Genomic DNA, 13,842 nt, shown 5'->3' with positions numbered 1-13,842 from the left:
ATGTTGCCGTAGATGCTGCTGTATGTTGCCATAGATGGTGCTGTATGTTGACGTTGATGCTGCTGTATGTTGACGTTGATGCTGCTGTATGTTGACGTTGATGCTGCTGTATGTTGAGAGTAGATGCTGCTGTATGTTGCCGTAGATGTTGACGTTGATGCTGCTGTATGTTCATTTAGATGCTGCGGTATGTTGACGTTGATGCTGCTGTATGTTCATTTAGATGATGCTGTATGTTCATTTAGATGCTGCTGTATGTTTATGTAGGTGATGCGGTATTTTGACATTGATACTGCTGCATGTTGACATAGATGTTGACGTATACAGATGCTGCTGTATGATGACGTAGATGCTGCTCTGTGTTGACATAGATGCTGCTGTGTGTTGATGTTGATGCTGCTGTGTGTTGACGTAGATGTTGCTGTGTGTTGACGTAGATGTTGATGTGTGTTGATGTAGATGTTGCTGTATGTTGACGTAGATGCTGCTGCATGTTGCTGTATGTTGACGTAGATGCTGCTGCATGTTGACATAGATGTTGACGTATACAGATGCTGCTGTATGATGACGTAGATGCTGCTCTGTGTTGACATAGATGCTGCTGTGTGTTGATGTTGTTGATGCTGCTGTGTGTTGACGTAGATGTTGCTGTGTGTTGACGTAGATGTTGCTGTGTGTTGATGTAGATGTTGCTGTATGTTGACGTAGATGCTGCTGCATGTTGATGTATGTTGACGTAGATGCTGTATGTTGATGTATGTTGACGTAGATGCTGCTGTATGTTGATGTAGATGTTGACATATGTTGACTTAGATGTTGCTGTGTTGACGTAGATGCTGCTGTATGTTGACGTAGATGTTGCTGTGTTGACGTAGATGTTGCTGTGTGTTGATTTAGATGCTGCTGTATTTTGACATAGATGTTGACGTAGATGCTGTTGTATGTTGACGTAGATGCTGTTGTATGTTGACGTTGATGCTGCAGGCAGATGCTGCTGTGTGTTGATTTAGGTGCTACTGTATTTTGACATAGATGTTGCTGTATGTTGACATAGATGCTGCTGTATGTTGACATAGATGTTGCTGTATGTTGACATAGATGCTACTGTATGTTGACATAGATGTTGCTGTATGTTGACATAGATGCTACTGTATGTTGACATAGATGTTGCTGTATTTTGACATAGATGTTGCTGTATGTTGACATAGATGCTGCTGTATGTTGACATAGATGTTGCTGTATGTTGACATAGATGTTGCTGTATGTTGACATAGATGCTACTGTATGTTGACATAGATGTTGCTGTATGTTGACATAGATGTTGCTGTATGTTGTTGCAGTGCCATGAGAAGATCAAGGAGATTATGAAGACGGAGGAGGGGCTTGGCATCGAGTATGATGAGGATATTGTGTGTGAAGTGTGTCGATCGGTGAGTTGTCCATCGTGAAGTTCAGGAAAAGGATCAGTGGTACCAAGCAATATCTTTCTTTCAATTTTGTGGCCTTCCGAGGGCTTGTTATGTTATATGGTGCACTCACACTGTGTCCCTAAAGTATAAAGATATCAGAGCAACATGATTGCCGAGTTGGTGTCACCCATGTTAATTATAACTGTAATCAGATTATGTGACCTTCTGAAGACTTGTGGGGCGGTCAGGTAGCTGAGTGGTTGAAGCGTTCGCTTGTCACACCGAAGACCCGGATTCGATTCCCAACATGATTACAATGCGTGAAGCCCATTTCTGGTGTTCCCCGCCGTGATATTGCTGGAATATTGCTAAAAGTGGCGTAAAACCATACTCACTATCTCACTCTGAGGATTGTCAGGGGTAGAAACTAACATATTTGGTCCACTAGTCCTTATAACGACATATAGCAAAACCCTTGAAAATGGCAAATTTCTACTGGTCTTTATGATACCTTAACTATTGACCAGTTTGCAAGGACTACAGGACTAGTGCCAATTTCTAACGCTTCTTGTTATATGTTGCACTCACACTGTCGGGAAAACCTTAGAGTTATCAATATAAAGGAATAGCTGAGTTGCTGCCTCCTCATAAAGGTATGACTGTATATCAGATACTGATTGTCTGTTTCAGTGAAAGTAAATATTTATTGTCGTGTTTCAGCCTGACAGTGAGGAGACCAATGAGATGGTTTTCTGTGATGGCTGTGATATTTGTGTTCATCAGGTAAGTACCAACAAAACTGGTATTTTCAACATGGTTGTGTGTAGTATGATGTATTTTCTTAACATCAAACAAAACCATTGTTATTGATTTATGTATACATTTACTTGTAATAAGAAAGGTAGCACATGATAATTTAAATATGTCTTTTGAAAATAGACTAGATACTTGCCCAATTTATTCCCCCCACACACACACACACACACACACACCCAGCGCGCGTTTATTGCTTTGGGGGAGGTCCGTGCGTGGGTGTCAGTGGCTGTGCGTCAGTGGCTGTGCGTGCGTGCGTGGCCGTGTGCCTGGAGCACAACTTGAAAAAGGTGAAAACGTTTTTACATGTATAAATCAGGTGCTGAAGTGGTGCCTTTTGCTATTCAGGAATTTTAGAAAAATATTTTTTTCCTGTTTCCATGGCAACAAGTTTGACTTTGACTTTGTTAATAGTGATGTGTTTGTCTGGACCATATCTCTAAAACTATTAAGTATTCTTTCTGACACTTTGCAAACACAAATGCCAGGGTGCAGTTGTACAAAGTGATCTTAGCGATAAGATGATCGTAGCTCCCATACCTTAACTTACGACAATCATAGTGCAAAGATTGTTTTGTACAATGATACCCAGGTTGTCAAATGTTGCCTTTTGCTATTAAGGGATATTGAGAAAAAAAATTTTTCTGTTTCAATGGCAACATATTTGTGTGTATCTGACATAGAAATTCGAAGTTCCAAATCCCAGGGGGTGGTCGGGTAGCCTAGTGGTTAAAGCGTTGCTTGTGGCGCCGAAGACCCGGGTTCGATTCCCGACATGGGTACAAAGTGTGAAGCCCATTCCTGGTGTCCCCTGCCATGATATTGCTGAAATATTGCTAAAAGCGGCGTAAAACCATACTCACTCACTCCAAATCCCAATTCCATGGTACTGTTTTGAGAGAGTTTAGATAAGACCTCTCATTAATTTGGACTAAGTAACAGTCAAATGATTTGTTCTTTCAAATTTGTGGGGTCCGCTGGGATTTGTCATCTTCTGATGACTCTTGTTTCCTTCGTGCTGTAGGCGTGCTATGGCATACAGAACATCCCAGAAGGCCGGTGGCTGTGTCGGACATGTTCCCTCGGTATCAAACCCACCTGTATCCTGTGCCCCAAGACTGGAGGAGCTATGAAGAGCACAAAGTAAGTTAGCATTGATTGAAGGATGTGTGAATAAAAACTGCTTCAAAAAGCTTGCAGCCATATTTGGCAACATGTTTCGGCAACACATTGGAAAAACCCACATTGGAAAAAGTGTATCAGGAACGTGAGTCAATAGTTTAGGGAGAAAGAAGGCATTGCATGATATAAGGACGTTGAAAGTAGTTCCTGCTGGGCCACCTCATTTGCTTATTTATCAGGTCACAATACCAATTCTCTTTCTGATTAAATCCTCCTTGGGGCACTTATTGCATTTTCCTTGCTCAAGAAAATCTACATGACATAGTTGTAACCATTTTCCTTAATAAAAAATGTTACCACACAAAAAACTTCGTTTTTGTATGATATACGACCACCCTTACGGGGCCTCACCACCAACGGCGCCTCACGCCAGGGGGAGCAACTCTCACCCAAATCACTTTCCTTATGTCATCTGTAAGAGACAGACGTGTTGATTTTTCACACAAGACAAAATAAGAGAAATCTATCGTTCGACAAGAACCATGGCTGACCAAACTGTATGTATAGTACATTTCTTTCATTGCAAAGGCGTAATACCTCGCATTGTGAAGTTATAGAGTTGTAATTGACGCCACGTGCACGGTACCTTTGAATTCAAATGGCCGTAATGGCGTCCATATTGTAGTTCCACGGGCTGATACATGTAACACCAAGGCCATTAAGAAACGGCTTGGGGTTTTGTTATATCATACAGCATTGGTCTACAATTTTTTCCTTTACAAAACCCAAGGTGGTGTGTTAATTTATAAACTACACTTACCTTTTTTACGGGTTTTACACCTTAGCGCGTAACACGCCCCTTTGGTGTTATAATTAAACTACGACATTGGCTATTAGTATCGCGTTACAAATCGCATTCTACATTACGCCTTTGCTTCTAGTTTCACAATTTAAGCACGTATCTTTCCAATCTTTATATCGCACTGATACACGTTAATACCCTTCCCGCCCACCTCAGAAATTACGGTCTTGTTTACAAAGACCTTCAAACTGTGTACGGGTTGTTCTAAGACAGGCACGAACGCTGCCTGTTATGTCTGGCGGAGGACATTGCCTTTACCCTCCAAAAGAGACAAGTTGACTTGTTCCACTTTAAAGAGGTCTATAAAGGCGGGGGTAGATATCAGATCTACTAAGACATCCCCCCCCCCCCTCCCCATCTAAAAAGGGTAAAAAAGCTGCCGAGATTGTCTCCCCCGCTCCCTCTCCTGGGGCCGGGGGAGAAGGCTCGAGGGTTCCCGTAGTAAGCACTGCACCCTCTCCTGCACTGTCTTTGGCAGACTGTTCTGCGTTACTTAAGTCGCCGATGGCGTCGATGATGGAGGAGGTGAAGTCTCGGCTCCGGCAGGAGCTACGGGCTGAGCCTTCCCCGTTGTCGGCGCCGGACGCGGCTTCGAGATCTGTGTTATGCCCGGCATCGGCCGGGGCAGGCCACTTGATCTCGGGGACGATCCGAGACCGGGCTTCGGCTCCGGCTCGAGGTCGCTCCCCAGCGGAGGGGTGGCGGGCGCTGGCCCGTGCACTACCGACGCACAATTTTCCCTAGCGGAGCCAGACGCCTCTTCCGAGGCCGAGGCTTTCACTAGTGGAGTCGTAGCCCGGAGCCAGGGGGGTTCCCTTTGTCTCGGGGACGATCCGAGACCGAGCTTCGGCTCCGGCTCAGGTCGCTCCCAAGCGTAGTGGTGGTGGGCGCCGGCCTGTGCACCACCAACGCACAATTTTCCCTAGCTGAGCCAGACGCCTCTTCCGAGGCCGAGGCTTCCACTAGTGGATACCTGCCCCGGTGCAAGGTTCCCTTTGTCTCGGGGACGATCCGAGACCGAGCTTCGGCTCTGGCTCGCGGTCGATCCCCAGCGTAGTGGTGGCGGGCGCCGGCTCGGCCCGTGCACTACCGACGCACAATTTTCCCTAGCGGAGCCAGACGCCTCTTCCGAGGCCGAGGCTTCCACTAGTGGATACCTAGCCCCGCGCCAGGTGGGTTCCCTGGAACCTCCGGCACCTCGGCACCGGGACTCGGCATCAGGCCGGGTGCAGAGGCACGTGCGGGACAGGATTGTCCAGGTACTGCCTCAGGTGGCTGCGCCCAGAGTCGGAGACACCCAGCTTGACTAAGGTCAAGCAGGGCCGGCTGTTGCCCCCCCTTTCCCGCGAGTTGAAGGCTGCTTACATATGCTTCGAGGAGCAATATCATAATGCATGCCAACAGCTCCGTGTGTCCGTACACTCCGCGTATCTGTCGGCTGTACAGAGGGAGTTAGCGGGAGAGGGGCCGGTCGACTCTTCGGAGTTGGCCGCGCAACTAACGGAAGTTCAGTTATCTTACGCGGGACGCTATTCGTAGCTGTGCCTCGCAGATGATGTGCGCTGTTATGGGCATGCTCAGGCGGTGGATGTCGGTATCTAAATACTCGACTTACACACGCCAAGACTTACTTGCTTTGCCGTATAAGCGGGGGCCACCCTCTTCCCTGGGGCTCAGCAGGTGGTCCGAGAGGCCGCTCAATTGTATACTTCCATCAAAGACTCATGAGGCCATGTTGGAGGTACCAAGCGTTAAAACCGCGTAAGCGGGCCTCTCCAATTGTCCCCTCCTACGCTAACGCACGGGTCAGACGTCCACACCTGCTTGGAAGCCGCCGCTTCCTTCAGGTATAAGGGCGCCGGGAGGAGCAAGAGAGGCACGGGCCGGGGCAAGGCAGCTGGTCGAGACCAACAGCTTATTCGCGGGGCTGGGAACGATGGGTTCCCATTAGCGCCCGAAGAGCCCCGGGTGAACCCACAGTCGCAAGTTATCGAACTGCCGACAGCCGGGGTCCACTGCCTCCAGCCGGATGTCCCCGTAGGCGGCCGACTGGCTCTATTCCTGAAGGAATCGGAGACAGTTACATCACAATCCCCGGACCCCGTCCATTTTAAGGGATGGCCATTTTCCTCGGTGGAAACATCATCCGCCCCTCCCCTTCTCCGGGATAAAGCACACCCCGGTGCCTGCTACCCGAGAGAAGGCGGAATTCCTCCGTGCCGAGGTCGACGCACTTATGAAAGCTGCGATCGAACCGGGTCCCGAGGGACAGGAAAGCGAGGGCTTCTACTCGACTTGTTTCCTAGTCACCAAACAGTGATCTCACCTGTCGAGACAGGAGAATGGCTAACGTCAATAGACTTAAATACGCCTATCTCCACATACCAATACACCCCGAGTTCAAGAAATACCTGAGGTTTTCTTTCGACGGGAGGTGTTATCAGTTCAGGGTTCTACCATTCGGGATCTTCACGGCCCCGAGGGTGTTCACCAAGCTGATGTTGAGTCCCGCCCAAGTGGCCAGGTCAAAAGGTCGGTTCTGCCATCCGTACCTCGACGACTGGTTACTAAGAGCTCTATCGCAATCCCTGAGTCAGATAGCTACACAACAAGTGATAGATATTCTGATCACTCTAGGGTGGATGGTCAGTCTCAAGAAGTCAGATCTGAGCCCCACTCAGAATCTAGTCTTCCTAGTGGCTAATTTCAACACGGTGAGAGGACGTGTATCTCTGTCACAAGATATCAAGTCCCTTAAGCGCAAGTCACACTGCTCGTACATAGCTCCAGTTACTGGACAACATGGCGGCGACAGTGGATTTGGTCTGGCGGGGCGCTTGAGAATGAGTCCCATTCAACAAGCACTCTGTCGACTTTGGGCGAACTCGGAAGATCTCGAGACTGTGCTCGAGACTCCGTAGTGGCTCATTACACACCTCCAGTGGTGGACCGAGGTCGGGAATCTGTCCCGGGGGCTCCCCCTCGACACTCCCGTTCCGTCTCTCACAGTTCAAACAGACGTGTCACTCTCCGGCTGGGGAGGCGTTCTGAATGATCACACTGCCTCGGGACTATGGTCCCAGCAGGAGATCAAACTGCATATCAATGTGCTAGAACTGAGAGCGGTCAGGTTGGTGTTCCAACGCTTCCCGGGTCTGCTTCGTGGCCAAGTGGTTCGTCTAGAGATGGACAACCAAACGGCGATGACTTACATCCGGAAGCAGGTTTCTGGCTCAGCCTCCTGTTATATTACCTTTATGACCGGACCTCCTATCCCAGAACGGGGCCCTCCACCCGAATCCCAGGATTCAATGGGTGGCTTAGCCACTGTCAGGAATCGCCTCCAGAAGAGCGGTATTCCTGCACGAGTTGCAGACACAATACTGGCTTCGCGGAGAGATTCGACAAACGTTCAGTACGATAGATAGGCCTGCTATGCGCCCTGGTGTGTCGATAGAGGGATTGCAGATCTTTTTTTCTGCAGATCTCGTATCCGTGCTTGAGTTTCTCCAGTCGCGACTAGATGACGGCCTGGCCGCATCAACAGTCCGGGGTTACTCTACAGCTATCGCAGCTTTTCACGTCACTGTCGACGGGGCACTTCTGGGTGCACACCCATTAGTGCAGCGCTTTTTAGCAGGTGTGGACAGGATCCGACCGCCAGTCCGGCGGATCAGTCCCCCTTGGGACTTGTCAATCATTCTCGATTGGCTGTCCGGTCCTTCCTTTCGGGATCTGTCGTCTCTCTCTCTTCAGCTGTTGAGCTGGGAGACGGCGTTCCTTGTGGTGGTAACGTCCGGCAGACGGGTAGGCGACATTCGTGTTATGTCAGCCGATCCCGAAATAACTGTCTTCCATGCGGTCGATAAATATCACCGGGACAGAGTCAGTTTTCGACTACCGGACTCTTATCGTCAAAGGGTCGCACACGCTTCCACGTGAACGGCTCCTATTGAGCTACCTGCTCTTTCACAGCCTTCCTCGTCGGGGACCACTGCAAGACAATCTCATGTCTTGGATGTCCGCACGACTCTCAAGGCCTATATCAGCAGAAATATTGGTGTCCGTAAGGATAACCAACTATTTTGCTGTTACGGCGGTAGGAAGGTTGGCTCACCTGCGAGTAAACAATCTATCTCGAGGTGGATAGTTACAACCATTTGTACAGCGTATACGCTTACAGGCAGGGACCCCCCTACCAGGTTGAAGGCTCATTAGGTTAGAGCAGTGGCTGCTATTTGGAGCCAGCCGAGCACGATTCATCAAACCAACTCGACAAACACTCAAGCGAGCGTACTCGGTTTGGTCAGTCAGTTCTCCGAACGGGGCAAAGTTCTAATCTCTAGCCGATTGAGCATTCGAGATTTTAGACAGTCCTCCGGTTATACTGCTCGGTAATGGTCCGGATTTTATCTTCTGCGGTCGATAAATATCAGTCCTTACTACTCGATAATACTCCTATTTTGCGCACACGCTCCTTCGATCCTCGGGGACCCTCTGGCCTAGCTCAGCGCTGGTTATTGTCTCTCGTGATCTACGCCCCTATATCACTTGTTCAAAAAAAGTGTGGGGGGGTGGGAGGTGTTTCGAGTTCTCAACTTATGATAAGGCGCAAAAACAGGCTTTATCATAATATATGGTCGACCACGCCCTGTCTCTAGCCCCCGCCTTTCGACAGTGGTGCCTCACGATAAGGTTGGTTCCATTTATTGAACTCAATATTTTATTCTGTTGAATAATCAAATACGATGTATTTATTTACGCCTGTTGCTGACGGATGCCACTTCCTAGATTATCTTTGGGAGTCTGTCCTGATGCAATAAGTGCCCCAAGGAGGATTTAATCAGAAAGAGAATTTTACAAACCTGTAGAGGTTATGAATTCTCTGATGAAATCCTCCTTGGGGCACGGCCACCCACCTCCCCACATTCCGTCAGCATTTGACATATGGAAAGTGATTTGGGTGAGAGTTGCTCCCCCTGGCGTGAGGCGCCGTTGGTGGTGAGGCCCCGTAAGGGTGGTCGTATATCATACAAAAACGAAGTTTTTTGTGTGGTAACATTTTTTATTAAGGAAAATGGTTACAACTATGTCATGTAGATTTTCTTGAGCAAGGAAAATGCAATAAGTGCCCCAAGGAGGATTTCATCAGAGAATTCATAACCTCTACAGGTTTGTAAAAATTTATTGGATTGGTTTATTGCATGGATAACACGAGTCCTTGTTTGATCAGTTTGATTGTGTTGACATTGCCTGATGTTGGGACATGGTGTTGTTTGTACAGGAGTGGTACTAAATGGGCCCACGTGAGTTGTGCCCTGTGGATCCCAGAGGTCAGCATCGGCTGTGTAGAAAAGATGGAACCAATCACAAAGATCTCAAATATTCCAGTAAGTATGCTTGGTAATAACTTTTCACTGCTTTTGCTTGTTACAGTTACCGTATTTGACGTAATAAGCGCCCCGCTGTAATAAGCACCCACGGCAATATTTGCTGTTATATTGGCATGTGAACAATCCCAATTAGCACCCCTTCCGATTGATTAACGTACACCAAACTTATTTATTCTTGTATAATACACACTGTGTGTTATGTGCACACTTAATTATGGGCAATTGAATATTGGAAAAATATATCTGTCGTGTATAATACGCACAGGTTTTTCTTTTGTATCATTTCAGGCTGTTAGCATAAACCACAAGTTTACGATCTTTCAACTGTTGGTTTTTTTTCACCAAAATTTTATTCTAATAAGAGCCCCCTATTTCTAATTTTGAGAGTGCCCTGGGCGCTTATTACATCGAATACGGTATATGTTGTTGATGAAAAAAATAAACTGTTAAAGCGTGTTTATAGAAGAAAAATAATTCTAAATGTGAATATGTTTGAATTTGTAATGGAACTTTAAGGGAAAAAGGCAAGGTCATGCAGAAATTAATCCAAAGATTGCCCTATAATATAATTATCCCGACATTTTAAAAAGAAAAGGGGGTGTTATGGCGATCCCTGATCACTATGTCCATCCGTCCATCTGTCCTCTTTCCGTTTCCAGAGCAGAACCCCTTCTTTATAATACTTCCTATACAGATCAGTCTAGTAGCGAACTGGTACCTTTTGATGTTTTGGGATATTGAAAAATGCTGAACTGAAGGTATCTAATGGCAATCGACCAAAAGTGGGGTGTAAGTAGCCACACTTCCAAATTGCACCAGAACGAGGGAATATGTCACCTCCTGATGACACTTGTTGTGGGGGAACGTAGTGGTTAAGGTGTTCACTTGTGGTGCTGAAGGCCCAGGTTTGATTCCTAGTATGGGTACACTGTGAGGTTAGGTATAATGGGGTCTCAGATTGCGTTCAAGATGTTTGCACTAATATAGCGATGTGTGTGGTGTCAACGTTGGGCTGCTTGTTCTAGTCCAGACTAAAGCCAGGTTTAGAGTGCTAGCTGAGATGCCATGCTACAGTTTGAACTTGGATACCTCACACCCACACAGTATATTGACTCTCAGCTGATCAGTCTTTGTTTTATCCCCTTTATGCTGAGCACCAGGCAATGTAAAAACAATTTCCATCTTTTAACGTCTTTTGGTTTAACACAACCGTTGATTGAACCATCAACCTTTCGCTCTTGGGAACAATGTCTGAAGCCCATTTCTAGTGGCCCATCTTATTGCTGGAACTTTGATAAATGTGATAAAAGTTTCAAAAGTACAAATCGTGCCCAATCAAATAGTACACAACTCAAAAGAAGTTAAAGATTCTTTCCTATTACTTTTGTAAATTTGCCATGGTGTGACAGATTTAGGGCAGTAATATAAAAGAATTGGACGTTCTTTAACTTCATTTGATGGTACTTTTTGTTGACCCTTGTTTTCTACTTTTGATTTATCACTGGGAAATACTTTCTGTTTTTCAGTATATTCTATATAAAACATCTATGTTTGCAATTTCCATTTGTGGAAGAAGGTGACAATGTGTTTTGGCTGCAGGCAAGTCGGTGGGCATTAGTCTGCTGTGTGTGTAAAGACAGAGTGGGCGCCTGCATCCAGTGTTCAGTCAAGACCTGCAAGACGGCCTTCCATGTAACCTGTGCCATATTCAACGGGCTGGAGATGAAGACAATCCTAGATGAGAGTGACGAACAGGATGGAGTCAAGCTTAAGGTGAATAGGGTGGTGGGGTAGCCTAGTGGTTGAAGCATTCGCTTGTCATGTCGAAGACAGGTTCGATTCCCTGCTCTCTCTCTCTCTCTCTCTCTCTCTCTCTCTCTCTCTCTCTCTCTCTCTCTCTCTCTCTCTCTCACACACACACACACTCTCACTCACTCACTCACTCACTCACTCACACACTCACTCACACACACACACTCACTCACACACACTCACTCACTCACACACACTCACTCACTCTCACACACTCTCACTCACTCACTCACACACACACTCACTCACTCACAAACACTCACACACACACACACTCTCACTCACTCACTCTCACACACACACTCTCACTCACTCACTCACTCACTCACTCACTCACTCACTCACTCACTCACTCACTCAATACCAGTAACATAAACTGCAAGGAAGTGGTTATTGGTCCAGTGTACAGACTGTGCCAAAAGCTTTTGAGTCTACAAGCTCGTACTTGGCTCTTGCCATAATTTTCAGAAATAATGTGGACTACTATTATCTGAGCTCACTAGATCAAACAGAATTTTACTAGACTCTGTCATTCGACTAGTGGCTGAAGGCACAGACTGAGTGTGTGAAGCAGGAACTTGCTCACTGCAGGCTGTGTCATCCAATGGGTATTTTGTGTCAGAATTGCCCTCAAGGACCCCAGGACCCCTTGTTGTCTATCACTGAGGTGGTAACAATTTGGGTCATGGCTGACTGTTATACCATGATGTCATAGATTATTGATAAAGACCCCTGTTTTTTGACCGGGCTAGAATCATTATTAGAATTTAAGGGTCTGGATTGAGTGGCTTGTTAGACTAGGATTTGTGAGAGTTCTGTTCTACTATACCGTAGAACCAGTGTTGTGAAGTAAGTCTTATATGTCATGTCTCACATTTTGTTTTCCAGGCATTCTGTCCTCGTCATAGCAAGAAACGAGAACGGAGTCAGTCTGATTCGGAACCTGATTCTCCGCGGAAAGATGCTCCTTTGACACCGAGGAAAGATCTCAGCAAGGAAGAAGTGGCCAACCTGAGAGCTAAAAAGTAATTTACATCTGAATGACTTAGATCTCGACTTGATATAGCACCTTCTTGGGTGCCATAATTCGCTGTAGAAAGTTGGGTCCCTCGAGCCCGCCAGAAACCTACTATTGTTTGACCCGATTAAGTTTGTCAGCCCCATACCCATGCTTGTTGGTTTAACCACAGTGGTAAACATCAGAGACAAGCTGACAACCCAATAATCTGGGTTAGAATAGGTCTTCAGCAACCAATGCTTGTCATAAGAGGTGACTAACAAGATTGGGTGGTCAGGCTCGATTATTTAGAGACTGTTGTCTTTTATCTGAAATATTGCTGAGTGCGGCATTAAACAACAAAGAAAGAAATAGACCAATGTAACTGGAATACTGTGCAAAGTGTCATTACACCCAACTCTCTCATTACACTAGTTGCTGACCCGCTGACCTCCAGTCATCTGACCCCCATTTGGGATTCTGGGTAAAAATAGGTCCCCAGTAGCCTCTACTGGTAGTAATAGGCAACCAAATGAATCAGGTGGCTTGGTGGCTTTGTGGATTGTGTGTCTTTGTACTCTGTGGCGTGAATCATTGTTCACATTAATGATAACTGGATTGTCTGGCCCTGACTGGATTATCAACAGGCCACCATCTTAGAGCTGTAATATTGCTGAGTGTGGCATTGAAACAAATAATGCATGCATGCCCGCTTCATGTGATGGAGATGAAAACGCTGAAGTTGGTTTAGTGTAGGGGAAGATACTAATGTATGTGTGCTGTTGCAGGATGTCTGAGCTCCAGAACAGCTTCTACAATGTTGTTGACACCCACAGCATCGCTGTGCACCTGTCTGTGGAGGATGAGGTGGTCGAGATGATGGAGGTATACTGGAAACTCAAGAGAAAGGTGAGAACATGACATAAATACTACTCTCACAAATTAGGGCGATCGGGTAGCCTAGTGGTTAAAGCGTTCGCTCGTCACGCTGAAGACCCAGGTTCGATTCCCGACATGGGTACAATGTGTGAAGCCCATTTCCAGTGTGCCCCGCCGTGACATTGCTGGAATATTGCTCAAAGAGACGTAAAACCTCATTCACTCTCTCTCTCAAATTCATAACTTTAGCAATCATATATACGAAACTGTATATGATTGCCTTATAAGAATTACAGAGAGGTCTTCTTAACCACATTCCTGATTTCTTGAATTTTTTGCCTTCAGAGTAACTTCGACAAGCCGCTGTTGATGCCAAAGACGGAGGAGGCTGACATGTTGGAGAAGCAGCAGGAGGACTCGCTGGTGGCTCGCATGAAGATGTTCGTGCATCTCCGACAGGACCTGGAGAGGGTGAGGCATCTACTTTGCTTGTTGCCAGCGTAAACTGTTGTGTGTTTTGGTATCACAGTGTGTGTGTGTGTGTCTGTGTGTGTG

The 13,842-nt window shown here is 46.6% G+C and overlaps 1 protein-coding gene across 1 annotated transcript in view; it reads left to right on the top strand.

Moving 5' to 3' along the window:
* LOC139449404 (protein Jade-3-like) overlaps positions 1 to 13,842 on the top strand; it is a 32,883-nt gene that overhangs the window by 11,229 nt on the left and 7,812 nt on the right. Inside the window, exons 9-16 of the mRNA XM_071230774.1 lie at positions 1,341 to 1,430; positions 2,130 to 2,192; positions 3,247 to 3,365; positions 9,491 to 9,596; positions 11,199 to 11,372; positions 12,300 to 12,436; positions 13,197 to 13,317; positions 13,633 to 13,758. Coding sequence (XP_071086875.1) covers positions 1,341 to 1,430; positions 2,130 to 2,192; positions 3,247 to 3,365; positions 9,491 to 9,596; positions 11,199 to 11,372; positions 12,300 to 12,436; positions 13,197 to 13,317; positions 13,633 to 13,758 — 936 coding nt within the window. The remainder of the gene's footprint in view (positions 1 to 1,340; positions 1,431 to 2,129; positions 2,193 to 3,246; positions 3,366 to 9,490; positions 9,597 to 11,198; positions 11,373 to 12,299; positions 12,437 to 13,196; positions 13,318 to 13,632; positions 13,759 to 13,842) is intronic.

The sequence above is a fragment of the Haliotis cracherodii genome, unplaced genomic scaffold (genome assembly GCF_022045235.1).
Source record: "Haliotis cracherodii isolate W230 unplaced genomic scaffold, xgHalCrac1.p SCAF_8, whole genome shotgun sequence".
Lineage (NCBI taxonomy): Eukaryota > Metazoa > Mollusca > Gastropoda > Lepetellida > Haliotidae > Haliotis > Haliotis cracherodii.
Note: the sequence above shows the minus strand (reverse complement) of the source record. Positions and strands in the feature narration are given on the sequence as shown.